Here is a 27,268-nt window from a genome sequence, read left to right on the forward strand (position 1 = left end):
CCGGGATCCCTGGGTGGCGCAGAGGTTTAGCGCCTGCCTTTGGCCCAGGGCGCGATCCTGGAGACCCAGGATCGAATCCCATATCGGGCTCCTGGTGCATGGAGCCTGCTTCTCCCTCTGCCTATGTCTCTGCGCCTCTCTCTCTCTCTCTCTCTCTGTGACTATCATAAATAAATAAAAATTAAGAAAAAAAAAGAAAAATGTTAAAAAAAAAAAAAAACATACAGAATAACCCCCAGTGCCCGTCACCCATTCACTCCCACCCCCCGCCCACCTCCCCTTCCACCACCCCTAGTTCGTTTCCCAGAGTTAGCAGTCTTTACGTTCTGTCTCCCTTTCTGATATTTCCCACACATTTCTTCTCCCTTCCCCTATATTCCCTTTCACTATTATTTATATTCCCCAAATGAATGAGAACATATAATGTTTGTCCTTCTCCGACTGACTTACTTCACTCAGCATAATACCCTCCAGTTCCATCCACGTTGAAGCAAATGGTGGGTATTTGTCATTTCTAATAGCTGAGGAATATTCCATTGTATACATAGACCACATCTTCTTTATCCATTCATCTTTCGTTGGACACCGAGGCTCCTTCCACAGTTTGGCTATCGTGGCCATTGCTGCTATAAACATCGGGGTGCAGGTGTCCCGGCGTTTCACTGCATCTGTATCTTTGGGGTAAATCCCCAGCAGTGCAATTGCTGGGTCGTAGGGCAGGTCTATTTTTAACTCTTTGAGGAACCTCCACACAGTTTTCCAGAGTGGCTGCACCAGTTCACATTCCCACCAACAGTGTATGAGGGTTCCCTTTTCTCCGCATCCTCTCCAACATTTGTTGTTTCCTGAAAAAGGCATATTTTAAAATGCCAATTCAAAGTGGCATTTATTATTCAGGTGCTTTGCTAATTCAGTAAGTGTTTAGCACCCATCATGTGACTAATTGGGCTCTGTATGCAACGGAATTACTTAAAAATCAAAATACACACACTGTGTATTTTGTTTGCCAGTTAAGACTTATACACACTGGCCAATTTAAGCACACAGTGTGCTAGGCTTCGCATCGCATGCAGACAAAAATGCTATGGTGGTTTAGAGATTTGGGTTACTATGAAGTGGGGAAGTTGGGAGCGAACTTCCTAGAGGAGGTAAGTTGGGAAAGCTGTATATGTCAAATGCAGATGAGGAGAAGGGAAAGACATTATTTGGGGTCAGGCAGACGCGAGAACGAAAGGGAAAGGGTGAGATAAATTAGCCGGTAGAAAATAAATCAGCTTCTTAGAGTAGATCTGTGTGTTTTGAGTGGTGGGGGAATCAGGCTTCCATTATAGCCTCAGGCTTTCCTTTTAGATCTACTTCCAGTTCTAAAGTTCTCACCTCTCACCTATCTTTGTCTTCTTGATATTACGGCATTCTTTTTCTTGTGCTGTCTTGATTCTACCTGGTTAAGGTGTCCACTCCAGAATCAGAATATCCTTTCTTATAGTTCCATGTACTGAGCAGTTTCCTATTGCCTGTTTTGTTTATTTTGTTTTGTTTTTAGCTACCTGCATTTCTCCCCTTAAGACTGTTCACAAAAATCCAGGAAACCATCTAGGTTTAACCTGACCAATGCACTCGAGTTCCACCAAGGTTTATTAAGCACTTACTTACTAGGGGACAGGCATGTATAGATGAAGAAGGCACGATTCATACTCTCCTGTATCTTTCAGCTGGGTAAAGGCTCTTTAGCGCCCCAACTCTGCTTATATTATCCTCTACTACAACTGCAGGTTAATTTCTACCAGAACAGAAAAAAGTAAAATTATTTATAAATGCTAAGAAGCCTAAAACTCACCCTGAATAAAAATTACCAGATTATATCTGTGAAGCACCTGTGGTGAAAAGGTGACATGGTAGTTTAGATTCTAGTTCAGTCACTTGTAATACAGCTTTGAACAGGATGCTAATACGGAAGGGGAAGTGACATTTATATGTGTCCAGCACGATGATTGGTATCGGTTATATATTATTTAATACTTATAGTTCATACCACCTCCCACCCCTCACTTCAAAAAACAAAAATAAAACCAACAGTATCACCGAAAACAAAATAAAAAAAACCCTATATTTTTCCTATTTTAAAGATGACCCAAACCAAGCCAAGAGCTTGGTTTTTCAGACATATTTGAGATTTGAGACTGGTCTCAAGCCCTCAGGTCTACCACTTATTAGGATCTAGGCTAACTTAGCCTAGTTATTCATTCATTTATTCAATGTTCACTATATACCAAGTACATTGCTTGGCACTGGATTTTAAGAGAACAATGTGACATGGTCCCTTCCCTTAAGTCTCTTACAATACAGTTGAGGGAGACAGCATGTAAGGAAGCGCTTGTAATTAAGTGATAGGTGTACTTCTGGAAGTCTATAAAGAGTAGTGTGAGGTACAAATGAGTTCATTCTACCCAAGGCTGGCAAAAGGCACAGGTCAAGAAAGCTTTCACCGGGGAGGTTCACAGAGTCACCCATTGAGTTAGGTGTGTCTGTGGAAAAGAACAAGACATTCTACCTGGAGTGAGCACTGGGGCCTGAAACAGGATGGTAAGAAATGAAGGTGGTTCGGGTGACTGGAGTGAGCGAGCTACAAGTTGGGAGTAAATAATTCACTTCTCTTGCTAGAGGATACATAGATAACATTTATACAGTGTTCGGTATAATGCCTGAGACACACGAGGTATTTAATAAACGTTCCTGTTCCTCTTTCAGATGCTTCATTTGATTACATCCCCTTCCAGCTCTAAAGTCTCATGATTTTCTTAAAAGATTTATTTATTTATTTATTTCACACACACACACACACACACACACACACACAGAGAGAGAGAAAACACAAACAGGGGTAGGAGCAGAGGCAAAGGGAGAAGTAGGCTCTCCATTGAGTAGGTAGTCTGATATGAGGCTCGATCACAGGACCCTGGGATGGTGACCTGAGCTGAAGGCAGACACTTAACAGAGTGAGCCACCCAGGTGCCCCAGAGTCCCATGATTCTACCATACTGTATGAGTTCTTATGATATATTGGTTCATACACGGTTTTACACATAGTACATGTTCAATAAATAGTCTCTACTCCAGTTGGCAGAGGACTGGGTAAAACAAGGTGTGAATTTTGATAAAGTATTAAAAGCTGAATTTAGCTTCAATCCTTTCTTTCTCTGTCCCTCTATGGTAACGTGAATACAATTTTCCTTGTGTATATGTGACTGTTGTGGAAATGCAGAGATTCAGCATCAGTTCAGCATACTGGGACATAATTCAGTATTTTACCAGGGGAACTGCTCACCTGCTCACAAAACCATGAAAACTGCTTTTCCGTCCCCACAAGTTACTAGATCATACTATCAGCCATACTACTGGGTGGAGATTTGAAGGCAACATACCATACAAGCACAATCTTAGACTCATCATTTTCTGTACTGAGTTAATACATGTAATACATCAAAATAGCACTGGTACATCACAAGTAACCAATAAGTACTAGTTCTTATTTTACATTCTGCTAAAGTTCTATATAAATGTACCAGGAGCAGAGTAAGAGCAGTGCAGTAGAGCTTGGCCATGGGAGGGAAATACCAAAGCTATCAAGAGGGAGGGCAGGAACATATCCAAGAGTGTGGCATAATCTACTGGGACAAATACTTTAGGCAGGAAGATATCCTTGCTATGACATGTGACCTGAGGTGCTATATATCCAGTGGAACTTAGCCCCATTCCTCCCCACCATCTACCAATTCAGGTGGGATGGCCATCAAAGTGCCTCTTCTAATGGTGAAGTTGCCCCCCTCTGGAGTCTGTCTTTTTTTTTTTTTTTTAAGATATTTATTTATTCATGAGAGACAGGAGAGAGAGAGAGTCAGAGACATAGGCAGAGGGAAAAGCAAGCTTCCTGTGGGGAGCCTGATGTGGGACTGGATCCCAGGATCATGACCTGAGCCAAAGGCAGATGCTTAACCGCTGAGCCACCAGGTGCCCCTTGTAGTCTTTTTAAAAAGGCACAGTTAAGGGACCCCTTAACTGGTGGCTCAGCGGTTGAGCTTCAGCTCAGGGCATGATCCAAGTCCCACATTAGGCTCCCTGCAGGGAGCCTGCTTCTCCTTCTGCCCATGTCTCTGTCTCTCTCTGTGTCTATCATAAATAATAAAATCTTTAAAAAAATAAAATAAAACTTAAAAAATAAAAAAAAGCATGGTCAAGTTTTAGGCAAAATCCTATCATAAATGAATTTAATGTCAAATCATTTTTCCTATTAAGAATATTTGTGAACTGTTTGGTATTTTAAATTACACTGTCAGATTGATTTTTTTTAGGTGTATATAAATTTTGACAAAATATAGTGATGATGTTGAGTAGTTGCCTCAGAAAATAAAATATTGGGGACATGAAAAAAACACTTTTTAAGATAATGGAGACATGTATATATTCTTCTAATGGACTTCAGGACTTTTACTTTTTTGGAAAGCAAAGATATGGTCATTTAGTCAGGTAGAAAGATACACTGTTAGGGAGGAAGAATACTTATTCCTAACAGCAAAGCATAATGAGGCTAGTGATGATAGAAGAAGGTATATCGTCAAAACATATTTTGTTTGATCCGTGCCAGTTTTTCTCACTCCACACATCTTTGAGAGCTACCTTAGAGTAAAGTAGATAAGGGTCAAAGTAACAAAATGGGTTATAGATTTCCACTGGAACACAAAAATACAATAGCAATCCCTCCTCCTCTACCATTGCCAAAGTCCTTCCTGTTTAAGGATCTCAGAATCTTTTAATTGGCTACAATGATCTTTTGACTTTATCATAATATTGTAACATGACACCATGCTAACTGAAGCAATCTGTTAAAAAAAAAAAAAAAGTCTTCAGAGGGAGACAACCCATAGGAGACTCTTAATCATAGGAAACAAACAGGGTTGCTGGAGGGGAGAGGGCCGGGGGTTGGGGTAACTGGGTGAAGAACAATAAGGAGAGGGATCCCTGGGTGGCGCAGCGGTTTGGCGCCTGCCTTTGGCCCAGGGCGCGATCCTGGAGACCCGGGATCGAATCCCACGTCGGGCTCCTGATGCATGGAGCCTGCTTCTCCCTCTGCCTGTGTCTCTGCCTCTCTCTCTCTCTCTGTGTGACTATCATAAATAAATAAAAATTAAAAAAACAAAACAAAACAATGAGGAGAGCATGTGATGTAATGAGCACTGGGTGTTATGTAAAACAGATGAATCACTGACCTCTACCTCTGAAACCAAGAGTACACTCTATGTTAATTAATTGAAATTAAATGAAAAAATAAAAAAGTCTTCATTATGTGGCTAGTTTCCCACCATTTTTATAGCAGTACTGCTATAAGCATTTGAAATACTGAGATATGCATAAAAAGCTGACATATAATTTTAATCTTTTACCTTTATTAAGCTATTCTCTGTGTACTTACTGTAAGTTACCTTAATGACAGGTCAGAATCTTCATTATTCATACATTTTTTTTTCTAGAGATTTTATTTTCCAACAGCAAGTCAAATTTGAAGTTCATCTGTAACCATGTTTAAGAATGAGTGAATACTGGGATCCCTGGGTGGCACAGCGGTTTGGCGCCTGCCTTTGGCCTGGGGCGTGATCCTGGAGACCCGGGATCGAATCCCACATCGGGCTCCCGGTGCATGGAGCCTGCTTCTCCCTCTGCCTGTGTCTCTGTCTCTCTCTGTGTGACTATCATGAATAAATAAATAAAATCTTTAAAAAAAAAAAAAAGAAAAGAATGAGTGAATACCAAAGGAAGACACTAGCATTCTCAATAGAGTTTTTTTTTCATATATTAGCATCTCAATGTCTGGCTACAAATTGGTTTAAGGATACTTATCCTCAACAAAGCTGTAGGAAGATACTATGTGACAGTTAATTTCAGCATCTTTTGGTAGTAGGAGTGTTTGTAAATGTCTGGCATTCTTGTTATTAGTAACAATGTTTTTGCATGCTTATTAAGTAATATGTTAGTGGCTCTTCTGGAATATTGTGGAGTTAACATTCTATCACGATGAGGGAAAGTTTAAATTTTACTATATTTTTGGTGAAAAATTAAAGGATACATTGCTTGGTGTTTCAAGGGGCTTATACCTTAAACTAATTACTGACTTTCACGTTAGAAGTCAGGTTATACGAGTTTCTTTGCCACAGCAGTTGTGGTAAATTTGCTCCCAAACTGATCATAGGAGATTTTAGTATTGTATTGTGATTAGGTGTAGTTGCCTTAGGCCCAGACTGTATGTTTGTTTGGCTGATACCAGTTTTGAATTGAATGAAACGACTAAATTTCTCCATTAGTCGGCTTGAAAAACATAATTAAGATGTTCTAGGAATGAGACTCCTCAGTGAATCTCCCCAGTGAGGAAAAATAGCTTATTTCTAAGTGGAAATCCCCAACTGTCACACCACATCAGTCATCTGACATATAATCTGGCATGTACTTTAAAGGTCAGGTCTCTGGATGAAGAATTTTAGCTTAGTGGGTCATGCAGCAAAAAAAAAAAAAAAAAAAAAAGCCTGAATCCAGAGCACTGTTTCAGCATTGGTAGAAATAGCTTCTCTTCAAATAGCAGAGGGGAGGGAAGAAAAAAAAAAAAATCGAATATTATTAAGCTCAAAGTCTTTTGCCTAAGCACAGCTCCCTGTGTTCCATGAACAAATTGGGATAGAATCGCGTCCATCCCCTTTCGTAGAAGTTGCATACTGGAGTCCTGTAGGCGCAACTTACTTGGTCTACATTGAAACAATTTAGGAACTATATCACAAAAATAAAATAAAATAAAATAAAATAAAATAAAATAAAATAAAATAAAATATAAAATAAAATAAAAAATAAAACAAAAAATAAAATAAAAAATAAAATAAAAAAATAAAATAAAATAAAATAAAATAAAAAATCCAGGTATCTGGCTTCTCCTGAGAGATTGGAATCCCTGTCCACAGTGGGCCTGTATTCATGAGGCCGGGATCGTGGTGGTGGAAAGCAGGCTGAGGCTGAGGATGCACATGCTCTGTAATTCGCCATTCTCTTACACTCCCCAGCGTCTTACACTCCTGTTCACTTTGCCTGCCTCATCCTAGCAGGTATGGAGATGCCTGCAGCTTAGGAAATGCATGCAACGGGTGTCCATCCATCCATCCATCCATCCATCCATCCATCCATCCATTCCTGGCAGGCCATTCTCTACGTTAAAGGAGCCACGGGGAAAACTCAACGGCTGGTTTTGCTTCCAAACGCTTCTAAATTTGCTGTTTTTCAACCTACTTTTGCAGAATGGCCTAAAGTGCGAACGTGAGCATCGAAAGGTGGACCTTGTGGTCCCAGCCCTGCCACTGGCCGGCTGGGTGACCGTGGGCGCGAAGGTTCTACGAGTGCACGAGGTTCTCTTGGCCACAGGGGCTAGGTGGCCCGTCAATGCACCCAGTACCTGCCCCGAGCGCCCGACCCGGCCGTGGCGCCGCACGCGAGCTCCCGGAGGCCTCCTCGGCGACTCTCCAGGCGCAGAAACGCTTCCCGGCAGCGGCGCCGGCCGCAGGGTGCGGCGCGGAGGCTTCAGAGGTCGGCGTGCGGGCCCCGGCTCGGGTTCCGCGCGGCCCGCAGCTCCCGCGGCGCGGGTGGGCGAGCGGACGACGCTCCGGGGAGGCTGCAAGGCCGGCTCGCAAGTGCAGCGAGGGGTTTCTTGGCGGGGGCGAAGCTGCGGGCGGCACGTGTAAGCATCCGGAGGGACACGCGGCTCCTCGCCGAGCTAACGGGTCCCGCTGCGTGGAGCGCGGGAAGCGGCCCCCAGGCCACGTCCCACCTCGGAGCCGGCGCCGCAGAGGCCGGACGTGAGCGCCCCCAGCCCCCACCCCCACCCCCCACGAGCACGGCCACGCCCCCTTCCGCCCCACGTGACAAGAGCCGGCGTCGTCACTTCCGGCGGCGCGGGGAGCGCGCCTGCGCAGAGCGTCGGGCCTCCGAGCGCGGTTGGCAGCGGCGCGGCCCCGCCGACGGCCGCGGGGGGCGAGCGGCGTCGGTGCAGCTCCGGAGGCGGCGGCGGCGGCGGGAGAGGCCCAGCGCAGTCCCGGAGGGGCCGGCCGCCCGCCCCTTCCCCGTCGCCCCCCGCCAGGTGGCCCCGCCCCCACCCCGGGCTCGCGCTCGCGCTCCCGCTCCCGGCGCCCAGCGAGGCGGCTCGGACGCCCGGGGCGCTCGCGGAGGTGGCGGCGTCGCCCCCGCGCCCCCGGCCCCGCCCCCGCGCGCCCCGCCCCGCCCCGCCCCGCCCCGCCCCGCCGCGGCCCGGCCCCGCCCTCTCCGCCGCCCTCTGCGGGAGCCGGGAGCCGGGAGCTGCCGCGGGGCCGGGAGCGCGCTCGGCTCGGGGGCTCGGCGGCTCGGCGGCTCGGCGGCTCGGGATGTGAGGCTCGGGCGGCCGCAGCGCGCGGGGCCGGGGACTCGCCCTCTCGCTCGCCCTCTCGCTCGCCCCTGCGCGCGCCCCGGGGCCTGCAGCGCGCCGGCGGGATGAAGAAGTTCTCTCGGATGCCCAAGTCGGAGGGCGGCGGCGGCGGCGGCGGCGGCGGAGCGGCGGGTGGCGCGGCCGGCGCGGCGGGGCCCGGCTCCGGCTCCGGGAGCTCGTCGCTGGGGGTCCGCGTGTTCGCGGTCGGCCGCCACCAGGTGACCCTGGAGGAGTCGCTGGCCGAAGGTACGGGTCCCGGGGGGGCTCGGCCGGCGGGCGAGGGAGGGCGGGTCGTGGCGGCGGCGGCGGCGGCGGCGGCGGCGGGTCCCGTGCGCTGCTCTGCGCTCGCCCTTGCCGCCCTCACCTCCCCGGCGGTGCCCGCCCGCGGGGGGTGCCTGAGAGTCAGCCCTGCTCGCCGCTGGCGGCTCGGACCGCTGCACACTCCTCCCGTTACTGACTCCAAGTCCTTGTCGGGACCGTTCCTCCTTGGCGCGGGGAAACACACAGCAGACGTCCTGGCGAGTGACGCGGTGTCGTGGGCCAGCGACTCGTTAGAGGGTCAGACCGAGCAGGACCGAGGCCCCGCTCTGCCAGCTGCGGCTCAGGCCGCTGCAGGGCCCCGGCCCCTCCCCCGAGCCCCCACGGGCGCCCCACGGTACCGGACCCTGCAGCCCGCACTGTCGAGCTGGGTTTGCTCTGACTCAGTCCGCGGTTGCGAAACAGTTTGTTCCAGTGCGTGCGCTTGTGCGTGCGTTGGAGGTGATGCTTTCTGCCCCGAATTGTTAGCGGGTTGATTTGGAGGATCAGGTGAACTTGAAGTCCGTTGATCTTTTTTTTTTTTTTTTTTAAGGACCGTCGTCAGACAAGGTTCTGTTCATTCATACCCTTTCAGTACGTCTCTCTGGTACTTTAAAGGGGGCTAAGAGGGGATCCCTGGGTGGCGCAGCGGTTTGGCGCCTGCCTTTGGCCCAGGGCGCGACCCTGGAGACCCGGGATCGGATCCCACGTCGGGCTCCCGGTGCATGGAGCCTGCTTCTCTCTCTGCCTCTCTCTTTCTCTCATAGTGTGTGACTATCATAAATTAAAAAAAATAAAATAAAATAAAAGGGGCTAAGAAAGCAGGTGAAGTTTTGCATTAGGCCCTTCTTTACCATTACCAGTTTATGTCAGCGGTTGCAAGTCCGCTTACAAGAAAGCTTTACACCATTAAAAAAACAAAACAAAACAAAAAAAAACAAAAAATAAAAAACCAACAACAAGATCCTGCACTTTAGTTTTGTGTTTCCTGTGTAACTGGCTTGTAGAAGATAGTTTCTCTTATTTATCGAATGCTCCATTTGATCTTTGGAGTTTTGTTTTTTTGTTTTTTTTTATCTTTGGAGTTTTTAATGGCAGAATATTACAAAACAGATACTTTTAAAGTTTCATGAATAGTCTGTTGATAATTGGCCCTCTAACGTCCAAGGTTAAGAGAAAAGAAATTGAAGAGAGTAGTTTTAGTCCTCTGAAAGTCAGACATTGATGTGGTTTGGACACAGTAGACTGAGATTCCACTTAACGTTTTTCGAAATGCCATAAAGAATAGCACATTAGTGCGAAAGAAAAATATGAAGGTTTTTGTTTATAGAATATGTAAAGAGAGAGAAATCTTGAATTATTCAGGAATGGGTGTTACTGTTTTGCAAGCCACGGCACCTAGTAATGAGCCTGGCCAAACCTTGGAGAGGTGGGAGAAGGATCCTTAGCTTTTCAAAAGAATGAATATATGGTGATTGGTTTTGATAGACAGATTTACTGTGCTGTAAAATTTCCGGGTTCTTTATTGTACACGGATTTCCAATGTTGGTTTAGATTGAGTTGCGGGTTTTAAGAAGATACGGCTATTAACTCACATGCTGTACGTATTTCTTTGAATTGCAGTAACTAATTGAAGTGTGGCTTGAGTGGTATTACACTCACTTCATTTCACAAAATCCCAGATGAGTTTTTTATTTAGTAGAAAGAAGACATTAACGTTTCATCAAACTAGACTTTGGATTTGTGGCTTTTATCACTGCTCTAAGCATACCCTACCATTACCCTAAGCAAGTCATTTTCAACAAAAATTAAGTAATTTTGAAAAATAAAAATAAAAATGAAGAATTTCAAAGGAGGAGTGCTCATTCAACCGCAAACAATAATTTAAAAAAAATTCAAGGACTAATGTCACTGTTGGGAGTTTTCCACTAGCTTTTGCTATAAATTTTTCGTTTTTCTTGGGAAAATCCATAATCAAGTGCTAGGATGAAGGAGGAGCTGAAGAAAACCATTTTTGGAAGGTGGAACTTCCCCACCACCCAACTCCACCTCTTGGACTAGATTTTTACTTCGTCTTTTCTGGAGGGGAGGGGAGACTTTCTTCCATTTTGTGTGTTTCTCTCACACACGCATCTGAAATTGCCTATATTCAGTTTACTTTTTGGTCCTGGCAGTTTTTTCTTATTTCAGATGCTTACTATCCTCTCTCCTTTCCAAATAATTTAGACGATTTGAACAAGATGTTTAAGCACAAAGTCTGGTTCACATTCAAGAATGATCATTCAGTAATTGGCAGATACATTTGCTGGATTATAAGATTAGGGCAAGTGCTGTGGAAAAGCATTAGATTTTAGAGTGGGACAAGGGGTGAAAACAAAGACCAAAAAACAAATTTGGTAGGTTTTACTTTTTTTTTTTTTTTTTTGCTTTGGGTCCATGTTGTTTAAACAGGGCCAAGACTGTAGGTGCTGTGCCCTGAGGTGTTTTTGCCATGCTACTGCAAACATATGCATCTTGTTTAGAATGGCCTCTGTAGTGTCTTTGAGTCATCAATAGATCTGCTAGGATGCAATGAAAATTGCATCATTGTCTCATGTTCTGCCTCAAACTCTCCTTCTCTTTCTCTAAGTATATATTTACATATTTGATTCTTATTATTGAGAGTAGTTATGTTTTGTAAAGTCACTGAAGAGTGAGTTAGTAAGTACTGAACCATTGCCCTTGAGAAGTACACGCAGAGGTACTGCAAAAGACACTGTTCACATTTTTGTCAACCAGTCAATATATAACTGTGCTTTATGTGTATTTCTATTTAAAGATCTTATTTAATGTATGTTGTTTACTCATTAAAAGTGAACTTACAGCTAACAGCGCTGTAACTCATGTCTAAATGAAACTTAGCTAAAACATTTTCTCTCTAAGGGACATCACAGCCTTCTTGAGCTTAGGAATACTAGATGACACTTGGGCACTATGCTTGGGGCCGTTTTAAACAATGAAATCACCAATAAAAAGCACAAATATGAGAAAAACATGACAGTAAACACACTTCAAAAAGAGCCCTTGTTCATAAACAAGGCAGGACACTATCTTGTTGACTCCAGCTGGCCTTCTCAAAATTTCCAGCACTATACTCATATCTACAAATCATGAAAATGCCATTGTATTGATTTTGGGAATACAGATAAATTTTAGCAACTACATAAATTTATAAATATGGATCCCCAAATAATGAGAATCAAGTTATGTCTGTATGTATATATATGTACACATATACTTGCGTTTTATATATCATATATTTAAATAAACGGCTTCTCAGAGTTATGTTGTATGTTTAAACTGTTGGAGTAGTTTCTTCTCTGAAGTATACACCTTGTATCATAGTCTCTAGTTAAGTAGGTGTATGTTTGAAGATGCATATTACACCTTGTGCCTTTTTAATTCCTGCTTAAAGTTTAGAGGACTAATATTATTATTGTGGAGCATTTTCATTGTTTTTCCAAAAACAGTTTAGTTTCTGGAGTGCATGCTAACCAGATCCAATTTGGGCCCATAGAAATGAGATGGAGCCATAAGTAAATTTTAGCTTGAAATAGTGTCAAATTGACAAGCGTATGTAATTCAGTATACTCTTTAAAGTTTTTACTAAAACATAGAACTGGCTTTTTGATCACATACATCCATAGGCCTTCAGTGCTAGTTAGAGGATTTAATATTGATTGATAATAGGAAGAAGTTGGTTCTCAATGTGTTTGATTCTCAATGTACTAAGTATGTTTGGTACAAAGTGCTTAAATAAACGGAGAACCTGGAGACTGGGACACTATCCATGATTTGTTGAGGTAATCTAATTATGAGGTTTTGGGGGCTGGATAGGAATGGTATTTTGAATATGATTGCATGGGTAAGGATAAGACTTTCTGTCATGGCTTGGGGGTTGTTGGTACTGTCAGTACTGGTTATTGGGAAGCCAGGAATATACTGCAGACTTCTGTACAAGGAGCTCAGTAGCTCTCTCAGAGTTAACTGATTAGATTAGGGTAAGTTAATTTAGGCTAAGCATTAACCAGCTCTCACTGTTAATTTTACAGGAAGGTAGTAAAATACATTTGATTTTGCAATATAAATCAGTCTGAAAATAATGGACTTAAGCATGATATTTCATTTGTAGAAATTATCTGTGGCTATCCAGTAACTTGTAACTTAAAGTTTCTGAGAGAGGATAGAGCAGAAGGGGAGGATTTAACAAAAATATTGATAATTGTTACTACTCCATAGCTATTAAATGCCTTTTGTGTGCCAGGCTCTGTAGTAGGTACAGTGGAGAACAAAACATATATTTCTTTGTCCTAATGGAATTTACAGTCTAATATTGAAGATAAACATTAAACAAAAATCATCAAGTTAATGTAGTTAATTTTGATAATTGTTATGAGAAGAAAGCACAGGATTTTATGAGAGAATAACTGATTCGGTTTATATTATTGAAGGATCAAGAAAGACCTTTTTTGATATTTTACCAAAACTCTGACGTATGAGAAAAATTAGGTAAAAGCAGCGATGTTAAAGTGAGGGTGGTATAAAGTATATCATGAAGAGAGAAGTCTCTATGTGGGAAAAAGTTTCAGAAACTGAAATATGCCCAGAGCTGAGGACTACTATTGAATCACTTGGAGAAAGGACCCAAGACGATATTGGAAAAGGTGTCCAGGATCCAAGAATTTAGGATTTTAGGTTTTATGTGATAATACAATGGGAAGCTACTGAAGGATTTAAAATAGGGCAGTTACATGCTCTGATTTGTATTTTTACAAGATCATTGTGATTTCTATATAGAGACTGGTTACAGTCTGTACAAATTAGATGATTAGTTAAGATAGTGGCAGTAGGAATGGAGATGAATGTAATAATGCTTAAATGGGAAGACCTGGTGATGGGGGGGGAGGGTATTGTAGGAACTGTGAAGTAAGACTTGTTTATGCTTGGTTTGGAGGTATCAATCATATGCTGAGATGGGGAAGAAAAGAGAAGGAACAGGAATTTTTTTTTTTTTTTTTTTTTTGCAGGGGAGTGGATAGGTGGGGGAGAGTTAAGGAGGGTATCTAGGAGTTCCAGACATGTTTTAGTTGAAATATCTGGGGGGAAATAAGTGTCAAGTAGGAAGCTGAGTATGTGGTTTGGGTTTGGTACGCAGCAAAGGTTTCTGGGCTTAGAGATAGGTATTTTTGATAACTGAGCATTTGGCTGTCACTGAAGGCCCTGGGAGAGGATAATGCATAGGGAGAGAGTATAGAATGAGAAGGCACTCACTGAAGGACCCTGGTAGAACATTGGTCTCAGACATTGGTGTTTATCAGAATCATTTGGAGGCCTTGGTAAAGCACATATTGCTGAGCCTGACCCCCAAAGTTTGTTTCATATGTATGGGTAAGGCTCCTAATTTTCATTTCTAACAACTTGCTCACTGATGCTGCTGGTCCAGAAACCATACCTTGAGAACCACTGATTTAGAGTAAAAAGGAGCTGCCAGAGAGTTATGAAGAATACCAAGAGAATCTGATGCTTTGAAGAGGAGGGATTGTTGCTGAGAAGTCATCTTGATCACATTTTTGGGCCATATACTCACATTTATGCTTCGTTCTTTTTTTTTTTTTTTTCTTAGGTTTTATTTTTAAGCAATCTCCGTACTCAATGTGGGGCTCAAACTCACAACCCCGAGATACAGAGTTGTATACTTCATGGACTGAGCCGGCCAGGCACTCTTCGTGCTTAGTTATTTTATTTTATTTTATTTATTTTATTTTATTTTATTTTATTTTATTTTATTTTATTTTATTTTTTATTTTATTTTTAGGTTAAATTAAATTTATTTATTTAATTTATTCATGAGAGACAGAGAGAGAGGCAGAAACATAGGCAGAGGAAGAAGCAGGCCCCATGCAGAAAGCCTGATGTGGGACTTGATTCAGAGACTCCAGGATAACGCCCTGGGCCAAGGGCAGATGCTCAACTGCTGAGCCACCCAGACGTCCCATCCCATGTTTAAGTTCTTAACCTACCTTTTAAATCTTAGCTCTGGTATATCCTGATAGTACTCTGCTCCAGCCACAGCGTACCCCGTTTGCCATTGTTCTGTGACTGTTGTATTTACCTATCACTACCTTTGCCTGTGTAATCCTTACTGCTAGTTATGATCACTCCCTTCTTCCTGTGGACATTTGTACCTATTTATTTGTACCTCCCCCATGTCTATTGACATGTTTATTTTACAGAGGTGGCTGAGTTTAAAGAAAAAAAGTATTGCTATATGCAATTATGAAAGTGTTTTACATTGTACAATTGATTCTGACAGCTCTTTGAGGGCAGTCTTATTTATCTCTGTCTTCAGTTTCTGTGCTGTAATTTTTGTTCTGATTGAATAGAATTCTCTGGAAACATTGTTTCCTTTTTTTATAAGATGGAGTTAATATTTATTATAAAGATTAACAGGTAATGTGTCTGTGATATTAAGAAGATAATGTATGATAATATCTAACAGTGCATTGCCAAATCTTTCAATAAATATGGGCCAATTTTAGGTTCAGATTTGGTGATAAGCTTTCAGTGAAATCTGCTTCTGGAATTGCAGTAATTTATCCCTGGGTGGTTCAGTGGTTTGGTGCCTCCCTTCGGCCCAGGGCGTGGTCCTGGAGACCCGGGATTAAGTCCCGCATAGGGCTCCCTGCATGGAGCCTGCTTCTCCCTCTGCCTGTGTCTCTGCCTCTCTCTTTCTCTGTCTCTCATAAATAAATAAATGGAATTGCAGTAATTTGCTTGTAGAATATGTATTACATTTATACTGAATAAAGTATCACATTTATATTTGTAAAAAATTGAATCATTTTAATTAGATAATTATGTGGCATTTTAGCCATATATAATTTTTAAGTTTCAATTAGCTATATAGAATTTTTACCTTGATAAAGTGTATGTTTTGACAAGAAAATGAAAGTAATTCATAGCAAAGAACATTACATAGACTCTTAATAACACATGCTTCTCTTTTGTGTTATCATTGTGGGGATAGTTCTTTGATTGTAATTTTGATTGCTGTTACGTTTTCTCTAGAGGTGGCAGTTTTATTCAAGGGCCCTAAAGCAATTCCAAATTTTCAATATTTTGGGCAGCCCTGGTGGCGCAGCGGTTTAGCGCCGCCTGCAGCCCGGGGTCTGATCCTGGAGACCTGGGATCGAGTCCCACATCGGGCTCCCTGTGTGGAGCCTGCTTCTCCCTCTGCCTGTGTCTCTGCCTCTCTTTCGCTCTCTCTGAATCAATAAATGAATAAATCTTAAAAAAATAAACAAATTTTCAATATTTTGAAAAAATATAGTGGAAATTACGCATTTATCCCCAGAAAAGGTGTTAAGTTGCACTAACATCAAATTTCTTTGCTTTTAGCTATGGTCAACTTTGCTTGGTTAATACTAACTTTCTCATGCTGAGTAGTTTGGAAAGGTTGTCTTTGAATTATTTTGAAAATATAAATTAATACTTGTTAGCATCTTTCCATTATGAGGTCTGCAGGAGGGAAAAATAGAAAAGGTCCTTGATGGTGTGTTTATATTATGGAACGTAGTAGAAGGTAGAATTGTTGTGTGTCGTTACATTGATTCTGGACCTTTAGTGTTCTTTACTAATCTTATTTACACATTATATTGGTTCTCTGTCACTCTTTCCCCCCTTTTTTGGTCAAAACTTGACGTAGAACATAAACATTTACTAGAGCCTATTTGGTAGCTATCAAAATGATTAAAGGCTTGACTTAGAATTCTGAAATTAAGAGTCCTGAGTGGTAATTTCAAAGCTATGGAATGGTTTCATTACAAGGAGTTGAGACTGTTTATTCCTTGGTTTTATCCTGCATCCATCTGGTGAACCATTCATCTACCCACAAGCCTACTATTTTTAGGGAACTGAGTTGGGAAGTTGAGTGGTTAATGACTGAGCTGTTTTAAATAGTTGGGCACTTAGTTAATTTGGAGATTCTCTTGTCTGCATATATCATCTTTACAAATGAGATCAGTCAGCACTTTTCTGCTGTTTCATGTCTCTGCAGGAAAGTGGTTGTCGGGCTTTGACACAGAGATACTTTATTTTTGGACTTTTTGGTTTGTCCTCGTCTTGTAGAATTCCAGTAAAATTTAAGGGCATGGTTTGGGGTATGGCTTCTAGAGAGGCATTTTGCAGTGAATATTATTTTAAAATATGAAACACTATTGCTACTAATTTGCCTATTTTAACATTTCATTAGATCTTTGAAATAGTTCCTGGATCTTTAATAGTTCCTGGAGGCAACTATTAAAAAAAAAAAAAAAAAAAAGGCAAAATTTGGAGTTGGGCCAGCTGATACTCTGTTATGCTAATAACTTGCATTGTGACATTTTGACTTCAGTTTCCTCAAGAAAAAATGAAGTTGATAAAGATGAATCTGTAACATCTTTTTCCATTTTGACATTATCTGATTCTGTCTATGTGATGGATTCTTACTGCTACGCTGATGAGAGGAGCAAGGGAAAGGGATAAAGATGAACAGTTTTAGGATTGAGACCATAATGAAAAGATTGTGTTTGATAACCATGCATTTGAGTTCTTTGACAAGCTTCAGTATAGATTAGCAACTTATTTTTTTATTTTATTTTTAAAGATTTATTTATTTATTCATGAGAGACACACACAGAGAGGCAGAGACATAGGCAGAGGGAGAAGCAGGCTCCATGCAGGGAGCCCGGTGTGGGATTCGATCCCAGATCTTGGGATCACGCCCTGAGCTGAAGGCAGATGCTCAACCACTGAGCCACTCAGGTGTCCCAGCAATTTATTTTTTAATCCCACAATTAAGAAATAAAATGATTTCTTAATCATTGTGAAAAAGTCTTCTCTAGGAAGTTGCCTTATATAGTACCCCTTAAGATAAGGGTATGGGTGCTCAAATCATGTTGCTTTTCAGAGTACTGTCTAGTTTGAAAGTATATGCCAACTTTAGTGGATTCTTTTGTTATTTTAATGATTTGTGTTCTCCAAGTGATTCATATTTTGGAGGGTGTCTGGAAATAAAGAAATTTTCATGTTTTTCAAGTTTTTATTTGGAAAGAATGTATCAGGAAGGGTTATGACAGTTTGTGGATAGAAAGTTATTTTGTGGATAGAAAATTTATCCATGATAATGTGTGAAGAGTCAGTGCCTTTTTGTTTCTAGTGCTGTCAGCTCTAGTTTGGGTCCTTAATAAGTCTCAGTGAATGACATTCTTATGCAGACTATTCTTCTCTTTGAGACTCTTTACTCACCAAATCAACTCTTCCCAGTTTTTCTTCCTGAAATGGACTTCTGATCCTTTGCCTAAGTGAAGTGCAAACTCATCACTCTGGGATTCAAGGTCCTCTGCAGTGTGACTCCAGCTCCCCTCCGGGCTTAATCCCTCTCTCACTCTGATCCTCGATGTGTATTACTGCACTTGGACTTGACATTTTCTGCATTTTGCTCTTGCTTTTTCATTCCTGTTTTTCAGCTTATGTTGTTACATTGCCTAGAATGCATACACTTCCCTCCCCACTCTGTTTAATTGTATCTTGCAGTGAACCTTTAAAATACTTTCTTGCAGTCTTTTTTTTCTGTGACACCCTATCTGCAACCAAATGAGTGTAATTATGCCTTCCTCTAATCCTCTGTGTAGCAACTGCCGCTTATATTGCACTTATTTTACACAGCTTTGTTTTATTCTAAGAAAATGTGTAGTAAAAAGTTTCCTCTACTGTAAGATTAAAAGTCCCCTTAAGATTTGGCAATGTACTCCTCTTATCTCTTATCTCTTGCAGTGCTGTGCTCATGATAGGTATTTAGTACATTTGTGAGAGATTGAAGTTTTGAATCGAAAAGCAGCCAGAAGTCCTGTAAATAGTTATTATAAAACAATTGGATAACAACTGTGTTTGACATATTCAACTGTTTGGTTGATGTTTAGGAGTAGGTTGGCCCCAAATTTCAAGTTGTGTCTTTTTACAGAAGCTAAAAGAAGTAGATAGAAATATTTGATGATAATGTAGGTAGAGCATTATCTAGGTGAATGAAAAAAATACTACCAGATTTATTTTTGGATTCCTAGCATGTTTCATTTCTGTAGTGATTACACAAGTAGCACATTTCTGTTTTGCGGGTCTGCTTGCTCTTCTTACTAGGTGATTCTCAGCAGTGTTCTAGCCCGAGTGACCCGTGTCATCTTTAAAGAAAGCCACTACCATGGGACAGAGAGGGCAAACTGAAGAGGCCTAAAGTATGTGCTCTGAATACCCTAATATTAAAGTAATACTATTGGAAATGGTCAACTGGCTGTGGCTTTCTCTTGAGTGGTTGATAGTTACCAAGGCTTTATGGGACAACTGGTATCTAAGAGAATGAGAGATTAGGAAGAAGGGGATCTTATATCCTTAGTGCTCTGGGGAGGAAAATACTTATTACCTTAGGGGACCCCTCTAACTAGTGTGTATAGTATTGGAGTTGCTTTTCTCGATGGAAAGACCTTCAGTTTTCTTTGAGATTAGGGAATTCATAAACCTGGCATGACAGATCAGAGGTAGCAAACCAAGTCTTTTTGCAGTCTTGTTAATAACTAATCATTATCACCCTCAACATTCTTCTATTCCTTCTTTGGTTATCTGGAAGAGAGATTTCTAACACACCATTTCCTCTGCCTAATTGCCGTGTCTACTTATTTTGCTAATTTTTTGTAGTGGGGTCATTGTTAGGGCTGACTGGCGTTTTTTTACATACTTAAGTATTCTTTTTTAAATGAAATTGTCTGTGGTTAGTCTAAGTTTTACTGTTCTTTCTGGAATCATTAAGATGTTAGTATTAAAATGATGTACACATAATATGGTAAAATAGTTTACTTGATGAATGTTTCGGGACCCTTACTCAGGAGTAGGATTACGCATCACTGGCGATGACCCACTTTTTCATTCTCTGGCCTACATAACAGAATCTCTCCTACTGCATATTAATGGTCTATTCTTTGTATAAAAAAAATGATGGCACTGACTCATGATTAGTAGGACATGAGTTTTGAGTTATTTTTCCAGAACTAGGATGTGTATATTATCTCTTTGCATAGGCCTTTAATGGTCTTTTCTGTGATCAATAACAGAAGTTTGTAAGATAGTTAACTGGTGTTGAAAGCAATAATGTAGATCTGAGGAGTTTTTTTTTTTTTTTCTTACCAACTAGCCTAGTTCAAATCCTAGTGAATAGTTAACTGGGTTGTTAAATCTGTTAATTTTTTATCTTTTAGCAAAATATTGTTTGTATAATCCAAAGGAGAAATTCTAAGGATCTCAGTCCAAATTGATACATATTTTAAAAACATACTGAAGCTAGCTGTTATGGATTTTATGTTTTTCAGCTTACTGAAGTGGGAGCTTAAGAAATGTTGCAAATCAGTGGGTTTTTTAAAAAAGTATTTTTAAAAAAAGTGTTTTTGTATGTCACTTTGCTGATTGTACTCTTGTCCATGAGGAATATTGGAAGTGAGTTTGCAAGATGCTCTGAATTCATGGTGTTCAGAGCTGGATGTAACCAAAGGCCATAAATTTCTAGTATGAGAAACTTGTATTTACAGATTTAAGGTTCAGATTTGTTTTCACCTTAAAGTAGCAGCTCTCTTTCTTAGTAAAGGCTACATGCATTTTAAAACGTTATGATGGATATTGTGGGTAAGTTCACTGGTTTTTGCTTTTTGGAAGACTAAATATAGGGATATATAGGGATGAGGCTGGTAGGTGGTATACAAGAATCTGAATTGAGAATAAGACCTTCTCAGCTCCCTTCGGAAAATATTACTAATTTTTATATTAACTGGTGGTGTTGGACTAACAGTTCTTTTAAAATGCTAGGGGATCCCTGGGTGGCACAGCGGTTTGGCGCCTGCCTCTGGCCCAGGGCGTGATCCTGGAGACCCAGGATCGAATCCCACGTCGGGCTCCCGGTGCATGGAGCCTGCTTCTCCCTCTGCCTATGTCTCTGCCTCCCTCTCTCTCTCTCTCTCTCTCTGACTATCATAAATAAATAAAAAAAAAAAAAAAAAATAATTTAAAATGCTAGTGCATCATTAAATCTCCCATAATTGTTGCAATTATCCAGTTTTTTTTAATTATCCAGTTTTAATTCCCTCATTTAGCTACGAGAAAGTAGACTAAGGGATGACCCCAAAGTCACACTGCTGGTGTTGATTGTGGAAGGAGGAATTTAGGTCTCGTGACTAATCTAGCACTCTTTCTACTACATGTGACCTCCTTAATTGGGTCCTGTGCATGTACAGGCATAGGTTTTTGATTGGAGTGGGCTTAAGAGATTGAGGGACTTTTAATATGCTGGAGGCAACTGGAATATTCATGGTTGCCTCCAGAGTCTGAGATAGAAGGAGATATTATTCCCAACCACTTTTGAGTTAAAGCTTTCCCCCTTTGCTTTTCCTTAAAGCCATCAAACCATGTGCTGCAGTTTAAGATGTCAGGATTAATTTTACAAAGTTTAGAATTGCAGCTTCCCCCAAATGAATCTGTTCTGTCAGTGTAGAAATGTTCATCGTAAATGAAATAATGTATTTGCCAACTCTAAAGTAAGTAACATAAAATCACATTACTCTAGCTTCTTCAATTGAATGTACCATAGCAATATATATCTAGGACCTCCTATAGAAAGCAAGGAAAGTGAAAAGAAGAAAATAGCTGAATCCTTATCCCCTACTTCCTTCAGTTCCTAGTTCAAGGTTATGGAACGTTAAGAATTAGTGCTGTAATATCAAATCCCTTTTTGCATTTCATTTAACAAATTTGTGCTGCATGTTATTTAAAAGAAAAAGGAACAAGGTTTCATCATATTTTTAATTTTATTAGATCATGGCACAAATGCATTTGACTTATACCTAGAATACTAAACGTCTGAGCGTTTGCAGGAGAAATACAGTGCCTATGGCATCATAAAACAATTTTCTTAAAAATGACATGACATTGCTTCTGTGATACAAGTGGCATATTTTTATAGACATACAGGTGAAAAGTTAGAATAGTTCTTGATATATGATTTTAAAATAGTAAAAGAAAAAAAATTTTTAAAGACTTTATTTATTTGACCTAGAGAGAGAGAGAAAGAACCAGAGAGCAAAGCTGGGGGAACAGCAGAGGGAGAGGGAGGAAGCCGACTCTCCTCTGAGCAGAGAGCCTGATGGGGGGCTTGATCCCAGAACTTTGAAGGCAGATGCTTAACCGACTAAGCCACCCAGGCACCCCTAGGAGAGCTTTTTTTAAAAAAATTGAGAGGAACAAAAAAAAAAAAAAAAAAATTGAGATATAATTGACATGAACATTAGTTTCAGGTGTACAATGTAATGATTGCATATTTGTATAAATTGTAAAATGATCACAATAAATATGGCTAACATCCATCATTAATTTTTTAATGTTAGTTACACATTTGTTTTTTCTTGTGATGAAAACTTTTAAGATAAACTCTGTTAGCAACTTTCAAATATAGAATACATTATTAGCTATAGTTGCCATGTTATGCAGTACATCCTCAGGACTTAGAGCTTTTTTATGTCAAAGTGTAACCCCCCCACCCCATTCTACCTCTGATATCTGTGTCTCCTTTTACTTCCAACTTTAGAAGCTGTGTCCCTGATTTCTCTAGTCTGCCCTGTTACTTTATCAATTATCTGATTTTTCTTCTGTTTTCTGCTGCTTGTTCTTTAATTCTTACTATATCTCATTTCTGCTCAGCATGTAGGCCTATTTGTTTCTCTCATCTTAAAAGGTAAAATAAAAACAACAATAGAACTAAGTGATCTTTTGTGTGTCTTTTTTTTTTTTTTTTCTGTTCTGTCATTAATTGGGTTTTCTAAAAGAATAGGCTTCAGCAATGGTTCTCAAAATATGGTTTGTGGGCCTTAGGGGAAAGGATCCCCAAGACCCTTTGAGGAGACCTCAGGTCAAGATTATTTTCATAATACTACCAAGACGTAATTTTGCCTTTTACGCTCTAGGCATTTGTGTTGATGATTCAAAAGCAATAGCAGTGGTGGTAAAACTTGTAGTACCTTAATACAAGTCAAAACAGTTTGCACCAAACTGTATTAGTAGTCATTGTAGTTTTCATCATCATTTGCCTTCAGTTTTTTTGTTTTGTTTTTAATTGTGTGCTTATTTTTGAAGCCAGTTTCCCTTAAGAACATCCTTGATAAAGCTGTGAAAATTCTATCAATCTTGGCCCCTTGAATACATCTTCTTTTTTTGATTGTGGTATAACGTATGTAACAAAAAAATTACCATTTTGACCATTTTTAAGTTTACAGTTAAGTGGCATTAAGTACATTCACATTGTTATGTGACAGTTACCACTAGTGATCTCCAGAACTTTCTTGTTTTCTCTAATTGAAACTCAATATCTATTAACCATTAGCTCCCCATATTCCTTCTCCCCCAGCCTGTGGTAAACACTGTTTTATTTTCTGTCTCTATGAATTTGTATCTGTGCTGCCGAAGTGAGCACTCTGTCTCTATGAATTTGGTTATTCTAAGTACCTCTTATAAACGAAATCCTGTAATATTTGGCCTTTTGTGTCTGGCTTATTTCACTGGAAATAATGTCTTTTAAAAAAGATTTTATTTATTCATGAAAGACAGAGAGAGAGAGGCAGAGACATAGGCAGGGGGAGAAGCAGGCTCCCTGCAAGGAGGCCGATGTGGGACTTGATCCCAAACCCCGGGATCACGCCCTGAGCCAAAGGCAGATGCTCAACCATTGAGCCAGCAGGCATCCCAGAATAATGTCTTTACGGTTCATCCATGTTGTAGCATGTATCAGAATTTCTATTAAATCTGTATAATATTCCATTTTATGTATATATCACATATTGTTTATTCATCAGTGGGCACTTTTGGGTTGTTTTTACTTTTGACAATTGTGAATAATGTTGCTATGAAAATGAGCACACAAATATCTTTTCAAGTCCCTGCTTTCAGTTCTTTTTGGTATATACCCAGAAGTAGAATTACTGGCTTATGTGATACTTCTGTGTTTAATTTTTTGAGGAACGGATACTGTTTTCCATAGTAGCTGCATTTTAAAAAATTCCCACCAGCAATGACATGGGTTCCAATTTCTCTGCATCCTCACTAAAACTTGATATTTTAAGATTTAAAAAAAAAAGTTTATGATAACCATTCTAATGAATGTGAAGTGGTGTATCATTGCAGTTTTAATTTGCGTTTTCCTAAATGTAAGTGATATTGAACATCTTTTTATGTTTTTATTATTGGCCATTTTGTAAGTACACATCTTTTTAATGTGTGAAGAAATGGAAAGTATATGTAAAACATTTGCTGCATAGTGAAATATGGTGGTATAATTGAGGAAAAGCACTTGAGTGATTGAGTTGTCTCCTAGACCAGCTACTTTTTACATGAACACTATTTTTATTTGAAAGAATGACTGACAGACTATGATTCATTAAGATTTGGGTATTTGGCAGATATTTTCTCTATTAAGTGAGGCTGTCACTTCAAGGGAAACACCTGACAGATGTTATTAGTGATGGAAATTGAGCTTTCAAAAGAAAATTAGAATTTGGAAAATTGTATTTGCCATTGTGAACTTGACAGTTTCCCATTACTTAGGTTTTTCTGAGGAGATAGTTGATGATATTAACAAATGTGATTTTTTTAAAATTGTGTAATGAAAGATCTCTTTGACTTAGTGAACTGGTATTTTCCAAATGTATGATGTTACAAATACATAGTACAAGATTGACTATTGAATTTTAGTTTAGCAGTGCAAGGAATTCATTGATACTTGCAACTAACCTTTAAGAAACTACTAATTGTCATATTTTGCTACAATAGCAAAGGAGAATATCTGTAATTATTTGAAAAGACTTGAAGATAAACTTCATCTTTCCCTCTCTATATACCTGAGGTTAAGTTGTGTTCATATGTTTAATTAGGCCCAAACAGTATATCTTAGAGGATTTACTGCAGAAATGGCTATGATAATCTAGCAGTCTACTACCAAGGCAAATATTAAAGAACTATGCAAAAATGTAAAGCATTGCCATTTTTCTCTCTAAATTTTTGTTTTTGAAAAATAACAGCTATTTTCTTATAAATGTTATTTATGTTGACAAATAATATGTTTATTATTTTACACAAATTAATAAAGATTGAAAAAATTCTGTTTTAATTTCTTTTTAAAAATGTATTTATTTTAGAGAGTGTGTAAGTGCACTTGAGTGCAAGCATGGGAAGGGGCAGTGGAAGTGTGACAGGGACAGGCAGACTCCACGCTGAGCACAGAGCCCACTGAGCAGCTTGATCTCATGACCCTGAGATCATGACCTGTGCCAAAATCAAGAGTTGTATGCTTAACTGACTGTGCCACTCAGGTGGCCTATCTCAGTTTTATTTCTAATATGGTAAATATGGATTGATATAACCCACATGAGCAAAAGCTCTCTTGGGTCTTCAATTGAATTTTTAAGACTGTAATGGGATCCTGAACCCAAAGGGCTTGAGAATTACTGGATGGTGTGTAGCCTAGCAAAACTGTCTAATACAGAATCCACTAGCTGCATGTGGCTACTACTTGAAATGGGGCCAGGCTGAATTGAAATGTATCATATATGTAAAATACACATCAGATTTGAAAGCCTTAATGTGAAAAAAGTAATGTAAAATATATCATTAATATATGATATTGCTTACATGTTGAACTAATAGTATTTTGGTTATATTGTGTTAAAAATGTATTACTAAAATTCACTGTTTTTGTCCTTTTGAATGTAGCTGCTAGAAAATTTAAAGTTGCATATGTGGCTTACATTATATTGGACATGTATGGGACAGTATTGGCCTGTAGTGTACAGTTTATTGTGTGAACTCTACACTTTGTAGTTGGGGTAGTTCACCTGGGGTTCACTGACACTCGTGTGTCTTTCTTAGGCAAGGTATTATGGCTTTAATTGTATTTTCAAAGGGATGTATGACCGAAGTAAAGTTAGGAACTACTGTGGAAACTGGAGATAGCTTGTTGAGTTGCTGCTTGTAGTTACTTGGGTACTGCTGGTGGCTTGGATCTGGGGCAATCTCTTTCTCACTGTTTGGGCAAAACCTGCAGTACTAGGTGTGTAATTGAGATGCATTCTTGGCTTCCCAAGTTGGAACTCCGAATGTTCATGCAGAAATACTTCTATAGAGAGACATTAAATACTGTTAATACTACTGTCAATACTAGACTGCAGGTTGACCTGAGAACCTCATTATCAGGTGTAGGATTATTTGTGTGGGGAAATAGTCTGAATGCCAAAGTGCAGATATGAACTGTCAGAACACTACTAAATACCCCCACAGCTAAATACCCCCAAAAGGGGTCAGATCAGTTCATGAATACAGGTTGTCTTCAACTTATGATGAGGTTACATCCTAGTTAACCCATCATAAGTTGAAAATATCATGTCAGAAATATATTTAATATATTTATCCTCCTGAACATTGTAGCTTAACTTGCCTATCTTAAACGTGCTCAGAATACTTTAACGTTATTAGCCCACAGTTGGGCAAAACCATCTAACACAAAGCCTATTTTATAATAGAGTATTGAATAGTATGTAGTTTATTGAATACTGTAGTGAAAGTGAAAAAAAAAAGAATGGTGTATTGGTACAGGATGGTTTTAAGTGTATCAGTTGTTTACCCTCACAATTGCATTGGCTAACTGGGAGCTGTGGCTCACTGCCTCTGCCAGAATCAAGAGAGGGTATTGTACCACATATCAACTAGCCGAGGAAAAGTTCAAAATTCCAAATTTGATACATAGTTTCTGTTGAATGCATGTTACTTTTGCACCATTGTAAAGTTGAAAAATTGTTGAGTTGAACAATTAAGTGGAGAATTGTCTGTAACTGCTTTATTAATGGCCTTCAGATCAGACATTAGTAGATAACTACAGAGGTTCTTAAACTTTGACTAGGATGCTAGGACTTAAATCAGAATTAATCCTAGGTTTAGAGAAAGGTCCAGAAAACTTCAGGTTTAATAAGCACTCCATATAATTCAGTTTGGAATTTTAATTGGCATTACATGAAAACTCTATATTAACTTGAGATGGTAGGTGGGGGGAGGATTGATACATTGACAGTATTGAGTATTTCTTTCCAGGAACATAACATGTCTCTCCATTTTATTAAAACTTTTATGTTTCTTAATGAAGTTTTTCTTCAATTAGGTCCTGCAGCTTTATAAGCTTGGTTCCATGTGCTTTATATTATATTATAAATGGATTGATCTTCTCACCAGTGTAAAAAGTTTTTATTTTTTTATGATTTTGGGAGAAGATAATTTGCTGTTAACTAGGAATATATTCTTATTATTTAGGCTTGAGGAATCTAAGATATAAAAAGACATGGA

The 27,268-nt window shown here is 40.0% G+C and overlaps 1 protein-coding gene across 3 annotated transcripts in view; it reads left to right on the top strand.

Moving 5' to 3' along the window:
• The first annotated feature begins 8,425 nt into the window (after positions 1 to 8,425).
• Positions 8,426 to 27,268, top strand: part of BMP2K (BMP2 inducible kinase) — a 114,923-nt gene continuing 96,080 nt past the window's right edge. The window contains exon 1 of one of the 3 annotated variants that reach the window (XM_025426915.3): positions 8,426 to 8,731. In XM_025426915.3, coding sequence (XP_025282700.2) covers positions 8,551 to 8,731 — 181 coding nt within the window. In that variant the 5' untranslated portion in view covers positions 8,426 to 8,550. The remainder of the gene's footprint in view (positions 8,732 to 27,268) is intronic. The other 2 variants (XM_025426902.3, XM_025426923.3) reach the window with 2 other exon arrangements.

This window comes from Canis lupus, chromosome 32 (genome assembly GCF_003254725.2).
Source record: "Canis lupus dingo isolate Sandy chromosome 32, ASM325472v2, whole genome shotgun sequence".
NCBI classification, from domain to species: Eukaryota; Metazoa; Chordata; class Mammalia; order Carnivora; family Canidae; genus Canis; species Canis lupus.